Source organism: Labrus bergylta, chromosome 17 (assembly GCF_963930695.1).
Source record: "Labrus bergylta chromosome 17, fLabBer1.1, whole genome shotgun sequence".
NCBI lineage: Eukaryota > Metazoa > Chordata > Actinopteri > Labriformes > Labridae > Labrus > Labrus bergylta.
The window spans coordinates 20129654-20148970 of record NC_089211.1 but is presented as its reverse complement, the minus strand read 5'-3'; the positions used below and the strand labels follow the sequence as shown (position 1 = coordinate 20148970).

Sequence of the window (19317 nt, the reverse complement as noted above, 5' to 3'; positions counted from 1 at the left end):
AAATAATATGAATACTGTTTATTCTAAGGGCTCAGTGTGTAAAACAAAAACAAAGTCTTCACTAAATGCTCAAACATACAGGACGGATTCTCCTCAATCAGGAAGATCATCTTAAAGAGGTCACCATGGTCACCTTGTTCTTGGTATCTCCTTTCTGTATCAGCCTCTGTCTCTCCTTCAGTTACAGCCCTTAAGGCTCAAGGAGGACCTCAACTATTCAAACCCCCGACGCGCCCCCCCTCCCCCCCCCACCTGTGGTACAAAGGCCCCTCTCTGCTCAGACACAGTCAGATTAGGAAATGTCCAAATGGTCGCTCATATGTTCTCCTGTAGATAAGAGTCTGCAGAGTTCAGGTTACTCTATGATTAACACTGTATCCTTCCTGATAACCCTAAACCTCCCCGTCTGTAACACAATGGCGCTGTGACTCTTTTGATTTACTCACCTCCATCTGGTGAAGTTAACCTAATGTGAAGACGTGCACCCAGGGCAACTTCAGATGTCTTATTATCATGTTGAATACGGTATCCAATGAGTCAGAGCCACATTTATTTACCTCTGATTTTAGATTCTGGGTTTGTTTTACTGAAGGTACGGCGATATAAAAAATAACCTATCTATCAGAGAAGGATTTAAAAGACTCTGCCAAACGTCCCTGCAGTATCTCTGCTTGTTTTTGACCACTGTGGGCAATGTTGCAAAGTGATGAGCATTTGTCAGGAACTTGATGAAACAGGTATTGAAGTCAGAGTTGGCCATAACATGATGATATTTCCATCTGATTTTTTTTTTAGTCCGTAAATGTTGCTCCTTTAATTTTAATTGTTTTTAATCAAAATACTTACTAGTGATTAATTGTTAATTTATTCACCATGAACAGGTCAGATTGTTGTCATGGTATCAGAGTTTTAAACTTCGATATGATACGACAAAAAAAATCAAACTTTTTAATTGCAGGTAAATTCCTTCAATTGCATCATACACAGTGCGAACTCTTTTTCCTTCAAACATGCAGTATGGAAACCTTAGGCTAGAATGTTGACTTTACTTTCAGCAGTATGTCACTTGTTGGATGGCTCCACACACTGCAGCTTCCTCAGCATCCCCTCCCTCTGTCTCTGTCCCTCCACACATGAGCGGTCGGCACGCAGCCTGAGGCAGCCTGACACTCGTCCCCGAATCATTAAAACATCACCTCAGTCTTAATTATAGCCCCTGTCAAGTAGCTTCCTTGTGCCTGCTCCGCTCTTTGATCAGGGCGCTGACGGGCCACTGCTCGCGTTGACCAAGAGTAAAGGAGCGTAACGCCAAGCCTCTGCTCACCTAGAGGAAATGATAACCTCGTTTTTCGGGCCGGTCGCATGGCTGGCTGCAGAGATGGACTGACAGAAGGCTTGCCTGTAGGGTAGAGGAAGTGGGCTTGTAGGTGTATGTATGCATGTGAATGTGTGCTTTGAAGCAAAGAGGGTCAGTATTTGTCATGTGCCTTTCAGCCGCCCTTAGGTCTGATTGGTCTGACCTGCGACACTCAGCGAGAGCTCCCTGTGTGTATCTTCACTGTAGCTGTGGAGTGTGTTGTTACCTCCTCATTACATTCAACTGAGGTTCTAACATTAACCAAAACATCCCGGGTGTTAAGAATTTAAATATCCTTCCAGCCCATCGTGCATGTATTGTTTTATTTTGATCTCAATTTGCCATGTTTGCATCTTAAAAAGAAGGACAGACTTGAAACGTTGTGATTTAAGCTTCATTTCCGACCCATTGCCCCAAAGATGTTTTTACTATTCTCTTCTCTTCTGTCTCACTCTCGGCTCTCCCTTCCCTTCTCTTCCTTCCCCCCCCTCCCCTCCCTCCCTCCCTCTCTCTCCTGCCACCTCTGCCTTCTTTGGCTTCATTGGCTTCGATTGAAAACCAATGAGGCAACTAATATGTGGAAAGATAGAAATTTACTTGCTTTAAGTTCATGCCTCAGCCTTCTTTGCTGTATGGGCCACGTTTAGCACAACAATATGGCAGAAGCAAAGGCTGCCAAAGGAGCTGCTCAGTGCTACATGATGGTGCGCTTCATGCCCCATTTCCCACCAATACCCCCCTGCACCCCCCGCCTCCTCTGCCTCTACCTTTTTCCTCTCTTTCAGGGCCATGGCTTTGGGACAGGTCCACCTGCAGGGGGTTTGAATTGAAATGCATTGATCTCGTGCTCGCTGGAAACTAGCCTATTCCCCTCCTTTCTCTTCTGTATTCGTATCCAATTGCATTTTAAGTTCACGCTCTTATTGTTGGAGTATGAGCCTTCAAAAATGACTCAGCATGAATTTGTATACATTTAAAAAAATATGTATATCAGGGTTTTCTCTGTGTATCAGTAGGATAACACTTGACTTATTACTTTTATATTCTAGGTATTAAAGCCCCTCTAAAAGAAACATTTCTATTATTTAAAAATCCTGAAGTTCATATATTTGATCAGATCAAAAGATGTCAGAAGTCATTAAGGTACTTTATTTACTGGCTTTGAGCTTCTCTGTGTGTTAGGAATGTAACACCAAAAAATACTGTCAAGGCTAACAGCTATATCACGTTTGAATTAAACAAGAAAAAACAACATTTTTTTACAACCAGCAAAACACACTACAGGAAACGTACACTTTTTTTTATTCCCTGGTATTTAAAATTCAGTACATCTTCCCCCCCCCCCCCCCCCCCCCCCTCAAAGAGTATGCATCAAAAGGCCTTTTAGGGGAGTCATTTCACCCCTCTCCTGCTCGCTCTCATTTGGCATCTTTCAGGGCACTGAGGCAGAAAATAAAGGAGAGGAAGACGGCCGCCGTCCCAGTCAATTTTGGTGTTTAGTTAAAAGGAAGGAAAGTGATTGCGCTGCTCGTTTTCTCCTCAGTGACAGGCGACCAACAGATGCCGATTAGTTATTGTATGATGATTTAGTGTCTGGTAAAGCTTTCCATTTAAATGCACCCAGTAGTTATTTTGCATAGTCCCCCTGCAATTTGCCTCAGCTCAGGAGACATTGGCCATCGTCTTGTCCTAATGCTGTGTAATTGTTGGAGGGCCACATCGCTGGGCAGACACGTCAGACCGCCACGCTCTTTTAGGTCCCGACTATGACTTACTGAAATCGCTCCCGGCTCTCCCCAACTGGAAAAACAACTAACGTCTGTCACCCAGGACAACTTTAGTGGATTTAAGGGATGGAGTTTATGGCTTTGTTGAGTGATGCCCTTTAATCAGAGTTCTTCATTTGTGAAGAAAAGAGATGGGAAACGTCACTCAGGAAATCAAATCTGGACGATAAGAGGAAGGGCAGGATAAAGCTGCAGACACATGATTGAAGCAGCAGATCTGAAAGGCAGAATATTAAAGAGATCATACTGTTGCTGCTGTTGTAGTATGAGGCATGTTTTGACTTGTCAAGTGTTCACTATTCTTTAGGAGTCATTTCTTCCGTTTGCCCTTTCCCACTCTTCCTCTCGCCTCATCCCTTTTTTCCCACCTTCCCCTGTGGTGAAGGGCCACGCAGGGAAAATGAAACCAAATAGAGGAGCAAAATGGAACATTGATTTTTTTTTTTTTTTTGTCTCATCCCCTGATGGTGTTTTTAGGTTTCTTCTTTTTCACGCTTCATCCTCTCTTTTCTTCTCCCCGCCTCGTCTCCAGTTGTCCGTTATCACCTTGGACAATTGTCTCTCTATTTGCAGCGCTCGTCTGTGATGAGGTCTCCGAAGGGTCCTAGTTATTCAACAAGAGGAACAGAGTGTGTGAAATAGAGACAATGAGTGTGTGTGTTTTTTTTTCTGTGTGTTTTTCAGAGTCATGCTCCGACTGACCTGTACCTGATGACCAAGGACCCTCAAGATTCTCCCAACGTCCCCGATGTTCTGGAGATACAGTTCAAAAATGGTTTGTAGCTGCAGCGTGTGTCACCTGTTCATTCTTCACTACGTCAGGGTTTAAAGAAAATAATAATTCATACAACCTTTGTAGCTTCTGAAACTGAATTTACAGTGTACAAGGAAAAGCAAGCCTTGGGGTTTTATTTTTATCTTACCTATTCCTTTTTATTTTATGTAAATCTTTTTAATTTAAGTATTTTGTTTTATAAGTTTAAGTGTCTTTCTCAGACAAAACATTTCATTTACAAAACGTAGCATCAAGATGGATAAATTACAAAAAAAGAGACACTAGAATTAGAGAAAAAAGAGGAAGAGGTGGTTCAGTATGTTTATATATACATGTGTGTGCACATATATATTTGTATATGTGTATATTCCTGTACACACAAATTAATACATAAGAATATTTTTTTTATAATTCTATTTTATTATATTTAATACACTGATCAGAAACAGACTAAAGCAGGAGATATGCAACAAAATGTAAATTATATTTTACGAGAGCTAAGAACTGATGAGTTATTTTAGCTTATAATTAAAATCATTAAAAATCACTAATTAGTTAGACATTCAATTCTATCTTTCCTTAAAATGCAAATGTTACAACTGGATTTAAAGTACATGGAAAAAATCCTTATTTTCTTCTTGACATCAAACTAAAAACACACCTGTATTTGTGAATGTGTCAGGTACTCTCTATTGAATCTAACATGATTGCATCCATATATCTTTAAATATAATCAGAATTTAAAGCAATTAATCTACAAAAAAAATCTGTGCTTTCACGTGGAATAAAATACAGATATGCAAAGGTTTGTTATCTAACAAAATAACAAAAAAAGGAAGCTAAAGGGAATAGCTTTGCTGGTTGTTTTTAATGTGCACACAGAAAAAGAAGATTCAGTGTGTGTGCTTGCAGAATGATTTCTGTTCTGATACTGCATCAGTAAGTAATAGCGTCCGTCTTCACTCTCTCTCTCTCTCTTCATGTTACTTAACATGACGGTTATCGCTGCAGGGCTACAGCTCTCATGTTGACCCGGTTGCACTTCATCACCATTCCTGACCACCCAGACTTATCCTTAACCCTTCACAGCATTACTAGGTCCAAAGCTGCCGTGTTTAGCCCTGGGGCACGTATGCAGGCCGGAAGCATTAAGTCCAGCTAATACACCAAGCCCTGAGGGGCCAGAGAGCCGCTCATTAGATATATCGCCACAAGCTGAGTAGAGGAAAGTGTCACATGTTTGTGCAAAGAGAAAATGGCAAGAAACATCCAGGCCTGGGGCAAAAGGCACAGATGTCCCTTCATCCCTGGGTACTGGTGTGGGCTGCAGACCACTGACATCAATTGGCTGAGAGACACTAGCTCCTCTGATCATGTGGGCTCGGTGGCAGTTTTTATGAGCTCTGATAGTAATTGAGGGAAGTTCAGAAGGTTGGCAGAAGATTCAGTGGTAATTTTTTGTGACCAGTAAAGCTGCCTGAAGTGCAAATTTAAAAAAAAAAAACCCTTCAGAAGTCAAGTAGAATCTGTGCTGAAAAGTTCAGATCTCACTTTACCAGCTCCCTAAAGAAAATGTTTAACTATAAAAACAAGTAGGTTGGTGTCAGTTCAGCCGGAGATGTGAGAAGCTTTTGTGAAACAGCTTTGCACTAGTAAAGTCTGTTTTTTCGCGGGTTCTTTAGAGGCCTGCGCTCTGTTTTCACACATATTCCTTGTGCCTTTTATTGAGCGCCCTATGACAAAAGCTGTTTTAGTTGTCCACACAAAGGCCCGAGCCTACTCCTCCCTCTGAGCACAAGATCAGCACAAGAATGTTTCATTTCATTCCCCCTCCCACCTTTTCATCCCTGCCTTTCTCACCAAAGTTTTCTCACTGATTAAAAAAGAATATTTAACGACAGGAACCTTTTTTCCCCGTCAAACACTCCATTCCTCTCCTCCTTTTCTTTATTTTTTTTTATTTAAGGAATAAAAAAAAAATTCTTCCCTCCCTCCTTTCATGCCAACGGAGTGGAGAGGAAAAGGAGACAGAGAGGAAAAATGTAAAGCAGTAATTTTTCCTACAACTGTGTCTGCGCTCCCATTGTCTGCACTGTTAGGCTGCGAAAAAAAGTGAAGAAAAGGATCATGGGGAGAAAAAGAGCCTTCAGTGAATGATCGAACCCGCATGATGGAGAGAGCTCGGGAAAAAAGAGAGTGCAGGCAGGAAAAGGCCAGCCCCTACACTCCCACGTTCAGACACTTAATTTATTTGAACTTTTAATCTAATTATTAGGTATCTGGGAGGGGGGGTTTACTAATTCATCATCCATACTGCCCTCTCCTGCACCGGGAGAAACTTTTTTCTTCTTCCATGGGAGCCTCTGAGATTCCCGCGATATGAGAATGGGCCGTCAACAAAGCCCTTGTCTAAAAAAATTTGTCAAGTGCTTCACGTGTCATTCCTATCGGGGGCTTTGTGAGCGCTGGCTGAAAGGCCACTAGAAGTGCTGCTCTTCTCTTCAAAGCCGTTTGAGTGGCGGCTGCAAGCACGCCAACCTGTCCAAACTATGTACAAGTCTATGGGAGATTTTTGGATGTTATTTTTGTTTCTCTCTCTCTCTCTCTCTCTCTCTCCTTGTGCTCGCTCTTTAAATGGACGTATTGCCTTCTCAAAACACACATGGGTCATGTTTGTTTCCTCGCCTCCACCTTTGCTCCACGCTGCTCATTGAGAGTCCCTGACAGTGATTGATGTGTACTCGCTTTAAGTGGCTCTGGAGAGGAAATGTGCGGAGCTTACGTGGGTGTCATTATTTCAAAGTGTGTGTGTGTCAGAGACATATTAATTGGAGGATGGTTAATGAATCCACAAGTGGTTTTTGTCTCCCGCACATGCGCAGGAACACTCTAACTTGTTGGCGCAAAAAAAAAAAATCTCAGCACCGAAGAGAGTTTGGGTAATAAAGCTGCGTGAGTAATTGAATTAGGTAAAGGCCTGCCCACGATTTCACAGCTTTCAGACGAGCAGGGCCTTTGAATTTATTAGCCTTTCTCACCACCTCATTTTGAATTGGTTTTCACTTTAAGCTGATGACTATTCATTTCAGTGACTGACATAATGAGAGCTTGTCAGCAGATTTGACCGACTCCTTACGCATTAGGTTGGTTAGTTGGGGGGAAAAAAATCCATTTTTATTTTTTTTCCTCCTTTAATCCATTTCCCAAAACGGTCTATACTGTTTAAATGATGCTGTGCAAAGGCTCTTTTTCATTCTAGTTGTTTTCTGTGAAGTTAATGTGCACCTATATAGTGTTGTTCTGGAGGTGAATGATACCGTTTAATTCCTGCAGGGGGGGGCAGGTTTGTTTTCTATAAACATGTTTTGTAATTATAACCGTAAGCTTTGTTTTTAACCCTCCTACAATTCTAGGATTTGTGTTACACCTTTCGCCCTACGACCCAAAAAATGCTCCAATAAAGACTGCCATAGAAAAATTATCTATTAATGTATAATTCCAATTTTTTTTAATGGTTAGTATTATTAACTGCAGTCTTCACCATACATAGCAAATATTCATTGTGTTTCAAGCATCCAATCCACTAAAAGACACCAAACAAGAGTCAACAGCAGAATACACTTTTTGGCATTGGCAGAGAAGATTTGGCACGTTTTTCATGGGCGCAACCCACATACTCAGCTCTGCTGCTCATCCCACAAATGACACCATTTAAAAGGGAAATAAACCGGCTTTCCAACGGTATAGGATTGATTGCCAAGAAGCATTGTTACAGCAAAGAAATAATCTGCCAAACACAAATTTCCTTGCATTTTGTGTAATGTTTATAATAAATGCTACACCTTTGGCCCTGTTTCCCTAGTTTAAACAAAGACATACTAGCAGGCTTTTGTTTTGGATACTATGTCGGTAAAACAGTAAAAACTAAAATTCCAGTCCCTCACTATCATGGATCCATGAAAAAATTAATAAAAAAAATAATTTCATACTGCAATGGCAGTGTACTCAAAACATGTTGTTTAAATGGGAGTTAATGGCACACAAAAAATGACGAAGGGCTAAGGGTGTGATTATTTTTTTTAACATACATAAAAAAAAATTCTTGAAATTTAAAAATTCACCCCAAAATACACACCTGTGACAAAATCTGTGCAATATGCATCAACACAGCCAAAATTATCCACCAAAAACTGTCTTTAAATGTCAAAAAATGCATTAAGACTACAGGAGGGTTAAAGGCTGTTCATTTCATAACATTAAATTATCCTCAATCAGAATCACAGGACTTTAATTTGAAGGAACTGAAATAGAGAAAAAATAAATCTCAAGTAATATATGCCAACAGTCAGATTTTACTGTTAATTTTCACAACTTAAGAATTTGCCCACTATTATAGATGATCAACGCTTTAATACTCGAAGGGTTCTAACTGCAGAGGAAGCTGCGGTATACAGTTTTTCAAATCAGGGATAATTTGAAGGGAATGTACTGTAAGTAGGCATTAAATGTGTAATTCTGCTTAGTGCATAATACTAAAGTCCTTTTAGGTAAATGTGTATGTAATTAATCAGTAAATGTGCAGTATTAAATGTAACAACTACTTGATTTCTGCTCTGCTGCCAGTTAAATTTTTTATTTAGACTTTAGCTGTGTTCTGGGAATGATTTATGTATTTTATTAACATTATTTGTGAGTTCTAGATGAGTCTCAATAAAGTTATACATGTCATCTAAAACAAAGAATAAGTGCACCGTAATTTGAACTCCTCATTTTTAAAATCTTAAAATCTCTCTCTCTCTCTAGGAGTGCCAGTTATGGTGAACAATTTGAAAGAAGGCCAATCCAAGTCTTCACCTCTGGAGATCTTTTCTTATCTCAATGAGATTGGGTAAGTGCATTTCTTTGAATCCTAATGTCAACCAAGCAAATATTGAACGCAGTTTTTCCTTCCTTTCTTCCTTTCTTCCTTTCTTCCTTTCTTTCTTTCTTTCTTCCTTCTTTCCTTCCTTTGCTTTGCTTTGTATGATTGATTAGAAATTCATTCTAAAGAAGCCTTCCAGTAAGAAATGTATTATAGTACTCTGAGGTCAAGCAGTGGTTGAGCCTACCACCTTTGGATTAGTGTGTGTGTGTGTCTCTGTCTCTGTCCCACCTGGGTTTTCTCTACTAGTTTTATTTTTAGCAGAAGTCTACATATGAAGATTTTCCAAAAGTTGTTTTTGGTAAAATGTCTTATTTTTTCAGTTGTCGTCATTTAAGTCATATCGCTTCTTAAAACAATGCCTCACTTCTCGTCCACACAGAATAAAGGGAATGACATTTTTCAGTGACTCATGGTGGAAGTTTTGATGAAGTGAGATGTCCTTTTCTGTAGATGAAGATGGCTTAATGTCTCCTATTGTACAGAGAACAGTTTTAGCATTCATTCATTTCAATAGTGAAGGGAAACATAATCATTTTTTAACATATATTTTATTTTATTATATTTCCAGTGAGTAAATTATATATAGTTTGTGTCCACTAAAAGTTCTCCTCTCTTTGTCTTCACGTCTGCAGTGGAAAGCATGGTGTTGGTCGGATTGACATTGTAGAGAACCGTTTCATTGGCATGAAGTCTCGAGGTAAGGAATTAAACGATCATATTTATGTTAATCGGTCTCGCTCATGAAATCTTTCAATTTATGCCAAACTAGCAGACAGGCTTCACCTCACTTACACACACGCTGATATAGACTGTAAATGCAGTGAGACGGAAGTATTCACACTCACTGTGAAACACGTCTCAATATTTTTAATTCAACATCCATTCAGAAGCTTTCCTTTCAGTATCTAGGGCTTTCAAGCCATTGGCAGTTATTTTACATGAGTGCTTTAAGTGTCACACTTGCTTTTCGACTTTTATGAAGAAAAAGGAAGGGGGGGGGGGCTGGATGGCAAACACACTCGTCAAAGGAAATGTTTTTACTCTGGTTCACCTGGAATCATAGACGCTGAAGTTACTTCAATTTATTTATGCATGCACACACTTAAAGAAAACACACACACAGTGACAGCGTGCATGCTTCACTGGATACACACAAATACAGACTCACATGTTCAGAGATGTTTTTGTCTTTTTCTGTTTGCTTTCAAAAGGGTACAGGAAAAGCTCTTTTGTTAGACCCCTACATGTGTTACAGCTGCTAATACACAAGAGCAGTGAGCTGTTCTGTCCCTGTATGAAGCTCACACACACACACACACACACACATACACACACACTCCTTTATCCCTACATCGCTATGTGCTATGATTGGCAAATTGACTGGCCAACAGGCTGTGGCTGCGGTGCAACTTGGCAGGTAGAAATTGGAAAATGGGATGCACACTTTTCTCTCCCCTCGGCTGAACAAAAGATCAAAGCTCTTTCCTCCACGGAAGCAATAGGAAGAGGTGGAGCACAAGGTGTCCAAGTGGTTGAATAACTACCACAGAGTGTACAGGTTGGTCTTCTCTGGAGTGATGGCAGTCATGTCAGCACAATAGATGATTGGTGGGATTGAATGGGGACATGTCATACCTATTTGTGTTGGGTCATTTTTATTTGTGTGGGGTCAGGGGGGCGGAGGGGATTGAAATGGTTTGTCATGAATGTTGTCACAGCGCTACAAAACATTCAACAGTGGCAGAGGAACGTTTCCCATCTGTCACGACGCTGTCAGGCCTCTGACCTGAGCACCAATGATGACAATGTGCACCTATCAAAAGCAGAGGGAAAAAGGCGCTTTCTCTTGATGATGAACGGGCTGCTTTAGATCCAGTTGTTGATGTAGTGGAACAAAAATAGTTGTTAAACGCTCCAGAATAATTTGACTTTATTTACATGTTAAGTTTTATAATTTCATATTTAAATATTGGGGGGGTTACGTTACATTCTTGTGGCTCAATAATAGATGAAATGATCAACCATTCAATGAGTCAATACAAGTGAAAACATCGATCTGTATTGTCTTTGTAAAGATACAGCAAACAATACATTGGCCAACCAATATTTATAAGTATAAATTTCATCCAAAGCTCCTTTGAGGAACTTTTTTTTAGACTTTGTGAAATCAGCAAATATGGCATCGTCATCCACAGATTTGATATAATATTGTATCAGGATTAGATGCGAGTTTTGATTTTAGCAGCTTTGTAAAAAAAAACTTAATTGCAAACTCCATGCATATCCTAGCTATACTAAGATCTTTTTTTTTTTTAACCAATGTTACCTGTTTATGGAGGACTAGCAGTTTGCCCAAAGGGTCAGAGGGGATCAGCTCAGGAAGAATTAATTCCTGACCTGCGACCCGTCAGGCCTGCAGCATGGGTTAGCATACCTGCAGTAGCTGTATAAAAGATTAAAACCTCAGAAACCACTGGGGGTGTTGTCTCTTGAAGCTTAACTAAACTGCCACTGTCGGAGCTTACCCAGATAGCGTTTCATTGTTTGCTCCTCTCCATTAAGCTCGCTCTCTTTAGAGCACTTAAGCCAAGTTGTGTTGGAGGGCAGTTTTAACTTCTCTATCTGATAGAGCCAGCGGAAATGTCCCTACGCGCCCTCTGTGGCCTTGGATCATCAAAAAAGCCACAAGTCATGCTAGCTCTAGCTCAGGTGACAACCTTTTGAGGCTTATGACAATTAGCAGCGTTGCTAAGCTCTGCTTTTGGCCGCTAGCGCAAAGTAGGAGCTTCTCCACTTTCAGATCAAGACCAGTTTGTGCTGGTGTATTTTGGGGTTTGCACGGATTTGAACTCCGCTGCTCACCGGATTGTAAGAGATTGAAAAGAGTTTTCAAGTCAGTCGAGCACTTCATCCATTCTGAAATGTTGGATCTTGGTGTTAGCTGTAGTGAAGTATCTGTGTGGCAGCTTGGCAGCGTAAAGCGTTATGACCATCATTCAAATTGACAGATGAAGTGAGGAACCATGTATTGCTTTGGGGGGAACGGCACTTACAAAAATGGATGTCATTGATAAAGCTCCCATTTCTCTTGTCAGATCTGCCTGCTAGCGTTTTCCCCCCAGCCCTCTTTTTGTTTTAGCTGACATTTGAGTGACAGCTTCATTTCTCCTGTCATCCACCTCATCTTTTCTCTTCTCACCCCTCCCTCCCTGTCCAGAGGGGGTAAATTGCAGGGTAGGCAGAACCCTGGTCCAGGCTCCAGGTTGGCAGGGGCCTCCTACCCTGTCATTTACCCAGGACAGACTCATCCGTGTTGTGTGATTGCTCTGTGGGCCTGTCTGTCAAATAGTCAATGGCTAATAGAGCTGTATAGCTTATAGTTAGTTCAGAACAGGGCTTGTATAATATTCTTGAATGATTGGCTTTTGACGATGATGATGGAGGTGTCGCTGGCTGAACCAAGAAAAAGGGGATGTTTTGGAGGAATAGTGCAGAGTATTGTATTTTTGTCTTTGTTTCTTTCAATTGGGAATCAAAAAGCTTATAGAGCAGAACTTGGAGTGTAACGGATCCTAAATCACAAACTTGGGATGAGTTCATTGATTTCTGTCACATTTGATGTTTTTTACTGATCGGCCAAAAAAAACCAACATATTTATAGCAGAACCTTTGTACTCGTCGGCCTGCCATGACTCAAACTACGCTCTTTCACAGCACTACAAGTCAAAATGCATCCTCATGCAACTTGGTTGTGTCTCACATCTTCAGTTTTGTTCACTTATTATGCACAGCGCTACAATTCCACTTCGCATAATACAAGCAGTTATCTACAAAAACACCTTTTTTTTTCTTTTTTTTTTCTCTAATGAGCTTTGAAAATGTTGAACAGGTAGCTTAAGCTCACATTTCATTTATCAGATGTGTGTGTATCTGTGTACTGGCTGCTCCTGCAGTGCAGTGAGTGTGATTCAGACAAACAAGAGATTTGCATTTAGGGTGTCTTCCGTTCTTGAGTCAAACGCAGCGCTCGGTTATGTTTGTTTTGTTAACGGCTGCAGAGTACTGCTGGCTGTGAGATAACGCTGCTAACTTGAGGTTTTCGACTGTTGTCACACTCAACCAGCGGCTGATTCATGCCTGATAATTGCAGACATGGTGAGAGTGAGAGGAGAAAAGCCGTTAGATACATGGTATTCTTACACAACAACACTTAGAAACCGGTTTTCTAGAGAACGACTGAATTGTGTGTTTGTTCAGAGGATCTCCATGGCACCTCCACGCACTACTTGAACACTGCCTTCTTTTCACTAAGCACTCTGCATGCACGGGGATTCATTTGCATTAAATGTATTTTACACAACAATGATATCTTTTCCATTGATCTGCGGATCACATGTGGTTGAACCATTGGAGGTGATTCAAACGGATCACAGATCAACTTCTTTCTATTTGGATCCCAGTTGATTCACTCTGAAAGAAACATGAATATTAAAGATAAACATTGAACAGGCTGATAAAGTTGCTCACATCTCCCTGATGTCTAAATTAAAAATACATCATCCTCTATTATATTTTGTTCAAAGACTTATATCTTCTAACTTTTATTCTTCAGGAATATATGAAACACCAGGAGGCACAATTCTGTTGGCAGCCCATTTGGACATCGAGACCTTTACCATGGACAAAGAAGTCCGTCGGATCAAACAGAGACTGGGTGTCACGTTCTCTGAGCAGGTCTACAACGGTAAGTTCCTCCCTTAAGTAATCCTAATGTGGATTCTTCACTTGTTTTGTCTGTGGTCAGATTCACTGCTGGTGTTAAATTGCATGTGAGACAGAAAATTGTCCACAAAATTAACAATATTTGATTGGTCTTTAATTCCCTCTCATAAATGTCACAATTGGCCTCTAAAAGTTCCGGTCAGTCGGGCTACAGTCAAGACAGCTAAACGTCATTCTGGTGTTTACGTAAGAGAGAAAGCGACATGCTCAGTGACGTGTACCTTTGGTGTTTCTGTGTGTTTGAGCTTTTCTTGGCTCAGGTGTCTTAATCATCCCTTCTGCTTTGGTCTCCTGTCCCCTGCACCTTCATCCTCATAATAGGATCAGTGCCATTAGAGACTCCTTCCTCTCTCTGGAGGGTATAATTGAAGTGGCCTAGTACTCACACACAAACACACACAGAGAAACACACACACACACAAAGGTGCTACCTTCAGAGGCAGGGCAGAGATTAAACCCATTGTGGGTTTAAATCATTAATAGCTCTGCATATAGATGGCAGACGGCTGGCAGTGGGGCTTATGTTAACAATCCACCTGTCCTGCATCTGTTTTGAATGAATACGTCACCATTTCATTAAAAAAACAACATTTTCAGGAGGTTGTGCACTGATTAAGGGTAGTGCAGTGGTCTATGTGACATGTCTGCTTTGTGCTTGCTTTATCAAATGGTATTAGTATTGTACATTTTGCCATTTCTAAACATCAACCCCCTATAAAACACGTTTTAGTTACTGAAAAATGATGAATCAGTTATAATGAAATCTCCAGATAAGCAAAGACTGAATAAAATCTACCACCATAAAGTGCAGCCCGTAGTTGTAGTTGTCCTGCCGACCACATTGTGTCTATTCAGAAGCGGGGAGCGATTGTGTCTTTGAACATGGCCCCGTTGTTGAGGTGGAGGTCAGCTGCTGATGAGAGAAGGACCCCTGCTGAGTGGGGCGTTCCTGACCTCTTAACATACACAGACACATCCCTCGCCCATCTGTCTCCAAAACTGATGGGCCAGGGCAGCCGAGCGAGACAAAAGAAAGAGGTGTGTGAACTTCACCTGGAGCAGAAATAAGACCAGAGCACAGATACAGATTTTAAGCTCGGGGAAAAAACTGAACGGATCACACACACGCACACACACCCCTGTGGAATCAGCTACACATGGAGGATTTGCAGAATAAGGTTCCCTTTCTTTACCTTGCCATTCTGTTTGTTTTTGTCACGGACTGTCTAATTACACTTATATAATATGTAGATAAATGTCTATCCAAATGAAAACAGTCAACAACACACAGGACATTTTATTTAACAAATAGGTAAGTTACGATGATATGATCAGATTGTGCATTTGGGCCCTGTGTCCACCAGAATTTTTGTATTTCATTTTTTAAAATCTGTGGCCTTCCCTTTTTTAAAATTATTTTGCAATGGGGATGCATGCAGTGGGGATGCAGTGTTTCTACACTCTTCTAAAAGCTCTCCAACATGTTTGGTAGGGTGGTCACAGTACCAGAATTTTTTAGCATCAGTGCCATACTAGATCATACTTTAAATCAAACCATATTGATACCTTTTTCGATACCACAGAAACACAAATAAAGGTCCTACGCGCCCAATGTTGGATTATATTTTGTTTTATTTCCAAAACATGCAGAAAAATCTCCTGCAGTGCACACTGTCAAAATTGTAACAGTACATTGTCAACGTTTTGGTAAAAATGTCTAATTTGAGTTCAATAATGTGCTTGTCAATGTTACTTTTCATAAAGGTTTTAAATTACAGGGTGGGGCTTAACAACAACAAAAAGAAAACATGAACACCTTAGCCTTCCCTTAATCATGTGACTCGGAAAGAACAAGTTTGTTCACTCTCCTTGTTCCGACATTTTAACTTCTGCAGAGAAGTGTCGACTTTTTCAGCTGGGAAAAATGCTTATATGTCAGGGGTTTGTCTGTGGACTTTAAAGCATACATTTTGTATTCATATGTTCATGTTTCTTGCCTCAGGTTTCTGGTACAGTCCAGAGTGTGAATTTGTTCGACACTGCATTGCCAAGTCCCAGGTGAACGTGGAGGGCAAAGTACAGCTGTCCGTCTTCAAAGGTCACATCTACATCCTGGGACGAGAGTCACCCAAGTCCCTCTATAATGAAGAGTTGGTCAGGTAAGCAAGGACTGGAGAAAAAGAGTGTGTGTGTGAGTGTGTGTGAGTGTGTGCTTGGGATACATAAGAAGCCATGTGTCAGTGAATCACTGTGCTTGTTCTGACCGGACAGCTGTGTTTGGCTGCTCTGGGCGCAGTGCAGCGATTCCACATGTGTTCAGCAGCCAGCCTGTTGTCAGATCGGCCTGCCCGGGTTCTCTTATGACCTCCACATCAACACACTGCACCGACCCTGCCTCACAAAGACATCAGAGAAGTTTCCAAATCAGTTCCTGGAGGGCAGACCCCGACCCCAACCCCTCCCACTGCACCCCCATGGCCCTCTTAGCCCTGCTAACAGTGGGTTTGTTCAGGGGGCTGACCCCTGATGCCCCGTGGGCAGGCTCAGCACTGACCAAAGTAAAAACCCCTCCATATGCCCCTCCATCTCCTCCTCAGTCACACACACTCCAGTTGTACCCTAAAGTCAGCGAGCTAATGGGGTTTTCAGCCAGAGGAAAGAGGTGATTTCACTGGGCTTTTAAAAGGAAAGTACGTGGGTGTCATGCTAGTTTAGCAGGTCAGAGCGAGGGACAAAAGGAAAGATTTCTCACACAGTCAGCCTCTCAGATTCTTGAACCGGAGCACAGAACACACACAGAAAAGAAATCTAACACTGATGGCGTTTTTATTTTTTCATTTTATGAATGAAAGTTATCAAGACAGAGATAAATAGATATTTACAGAGCACAGATTGTGCATTCATTCAACCCTTTCGACCCCGTATTATATTAGCATGTCACTTTACCCCAGCGTTCTGTTTTCCAGTCAAACATTTCAGAAATAACTGCTGAGTCACTATGAAGATAAAGTGCGACTCACTTGACCTCTCAACTTGTGTTGCTAAGAAACTCTCACTATTAAAAGGCCCGTGTTCTGAGTACAACACCTGACCTTGTACAGACACATTTCTTGGACACATGTGTGTGTGACAGAGGTGTTGTGTTGCAGCCTCACAAAGACCTCCAGGCCTCTGACAGATGGGCGCAGTGACTCCTCACAAGGGAGCCCATCACAAGAAGTCCAGTCCGAAAACCATTATAGATCAGTTTGAAGACGTCCATTTATTGCACAATTGAAAACCTGCCAATGAGGGATCAGTTATGTGTGGCTGACACGTTGTTGTTTACTTGTTGTTTTTGAAGCAGAATATGAGTTAACTTGCATCGCTATACATACAAACGTAAAGGCTGCAGGTTATGATTTCTTTCTACTTTTATTAACTATTTGTAAATTATTAATTTTAACACTAAGAAAGCAGAAAATCATTTTTAAAAAGCTGATCATATTTTAGATTTAAAACATGAAATATTCCTCTAGCTTCTCAGCTGTATCATCAATAGGATTCTCACGATGGGAAAATTCTAAACTTCGATATGATTTTTAAAAAAAAACGAATATTATTGCTACCTATTGTGATACCATGGCAACAAAAATGTACGCCTTAGACACCCAGTATTGGATTATTCCTTGTTTGCTTTTTTTGACAAAGACATTGGCGTACATAAGTTTGAGTACCAAAACTTTAATGCCCAAAGGGTCTTGGAAAATTATCTGGGGAACCATGATGAAGGTCGACGACCTGGATAAGGAAGTTATCGTGAATACAACTCTTAAAGTGTCACTCGCATGTTCTGTTCCTCACAGGTATACTCATGGGAGCATCAGTGTCCCTCTCTCGCACACTTCTTTGTGACTACTTGATGACCTGTCACAATCACTCACACACACACACACACACACACACACACACACACACACACACACACACAGACAGACACACACAGAGCAGATTAGGCATGAAACCTCTGCTGACATCCTGTTGGCTCTCCACAGGCAACAGTAAACGGCGTCATTAACACAGTGGTAACACAGCCCGTCACCGCACCCATCTGAGACAGAAATGTCACCCTCCTCGCCGTCCGCTGGCTCCGCTCTCAATTAGACTGCAGGGTTTCTTGAAGGAATACACAAAATATCACATGCTTACACACACACACACACACACACACACATATTCTTTGTGGCCACTCGCCCATTATGGTGTTCAGGTGCCGGGTAGGGAGCCTTGTATTGAGAGTTGATGATTTAGTTGTCGGCCTTTCTTTTTATAGTGTTTATCCTATCATTTGTTGGCAATTTCCTCTTTTGCTAAGTGCTTCTGAAGAATGAGTGCAATCCGTACGGTGTGCGTTGGGAGTGTCGTAGCGACGAGAGGACTGTGTGAGGGAGTGTATTAAGCACTGCAGGTAGAAACTGCTGTAATTACACAGCACACGGACACTCTTTGTGAGACACACTAAGAACAGAAGACTCGACAACATGCAGCCTAAAAGAAACAAGACGCGGCATAAGTTTAGATTAACTTCTTTTGAAGAACAAACTCGGAAACAGAAACATTAGACAACAAAATCATATCGACACTTAGCTCGGAGTTGATATGATGGGATTGTTTTAAAATGGGTTATGTGCCTCTTTAGTGGGCTTGTCAACATGGGTGTGTTTTCCTTCTCTGGTATTGATTCTCTGTTATTCAGGACAAACAATGCTAAAGAGGAGCATTCGGAGGAAAATCGATGGGAACAATATTTCAAAAGAGCACATTGTCAATGATCCAGTTATCCCAGTAGTTGACTAGGCTTCATGTCTCTTATGTTGTTGCAACAATACCAAACATTTCAATCATTCTGTAACTAGTAAACCCTCCATTTTTATTATTTTCTTTCCTTGAGTACTTTGTTTCTCTTTGGCCATTTTCTTTTCTTTTTTTTACCGAACTTAAAATGTGAGAATCAGTCTCACCTGCCTGTTTTTTGTTTTTTTTTCACTCCAGCATGGACGTGCAGGGAGACTACAACCCGTGTGATGCATCTGGATTCATCAAGATTAACGCTGTCAGGTTAGCATCCTTTGAACCCTTAAGAATTCTTCCATACATCTGTACAAAACTGTTATAAATCCGCCCTCATCCATTCACTCTAAAATCTTATCGGTATACCTTCTTATTCTCCACAACAGGTTAAGGGAACACCACCGTCTGCAGGGTTACGCTAACTGCAACGGCAAGCAGTAACAGCAAGCAGTAACAGCAAGCAGTAACAGCTGCAGTCATCGGAAACATCTTTCTTCTTTCCACCATTCCTGGGGCGGTAGTAGGTTTAGACTTTGTGCTTCTGTTGTCTACATTTTGCCTTGCTGGTACTGTTATTTATTAGCATAAGGGTATTGAACACACTACTAGCCACATGTTGCTATTACTGTATAACTGGGATCTTCATAGCTAGTGAAGAGCGGAGGAAGAAGTAAGATGTAAAAATAAGTGTCATGACAGGAGAATAGTTTGGGTGTAAATGTGTTCAATTAATAGCTTGTGGTTGAGCATATTAGTAGAAAGTATTTCTTAGTATTTTATTTCATGACAGCATCAATAGGTGTCATGGATATTAAAACTCAAACATTGTTAAAGAAATAAAATTGTGTTTTTTTCTTCCCTA

At 41.0% G+C, this 19317-nt stretch overlaps 1 protein-coding gene across 2 annotated transcripts in view; it reads left to right on the top strand.

The window, feature by feature from the left end:
- ass1 (argininosuccinate synthase 1) overlaps nucleotides 1-19317 on the top strand; it is a 28552-nt gene extending 9235 nt beyond the window's left edge. For both annotated transcript variants that reach the window (XM_020650827.3, XM_065965218.1), the window contains exons 9-15: nucleotides 3829-3919; nucleotides 8723-8807; nucleotides 9476-9540; nucleotides 13456-13587; nucleotides 15628-15784; nucleotides 18657-18722; nucleotides 18842-19317. In XM_020650827.3, coding sequence (XP_020506483.1) covers nucleotides 3829-3919; nucleotides 8723-8807; nucleotides 9476-9540; nucleotides 13456-13587; nucleotides 15628-15784; nucleotides 18657-18722; nucleotides 18842-18896 — 651 coding nt within the window. In that variant the 3' untranslated portion in view covers nucleotides 18897-19317. The remainder of the gene's footprint in view (nucleotides 1-3828; nucleotides 3920-8722; nucleotides 8808-9475; nucleotides 9541-13455; nucleotides 13588-15627; nucleotides 15785-18656; nucleotides 18723-18841) is intronic.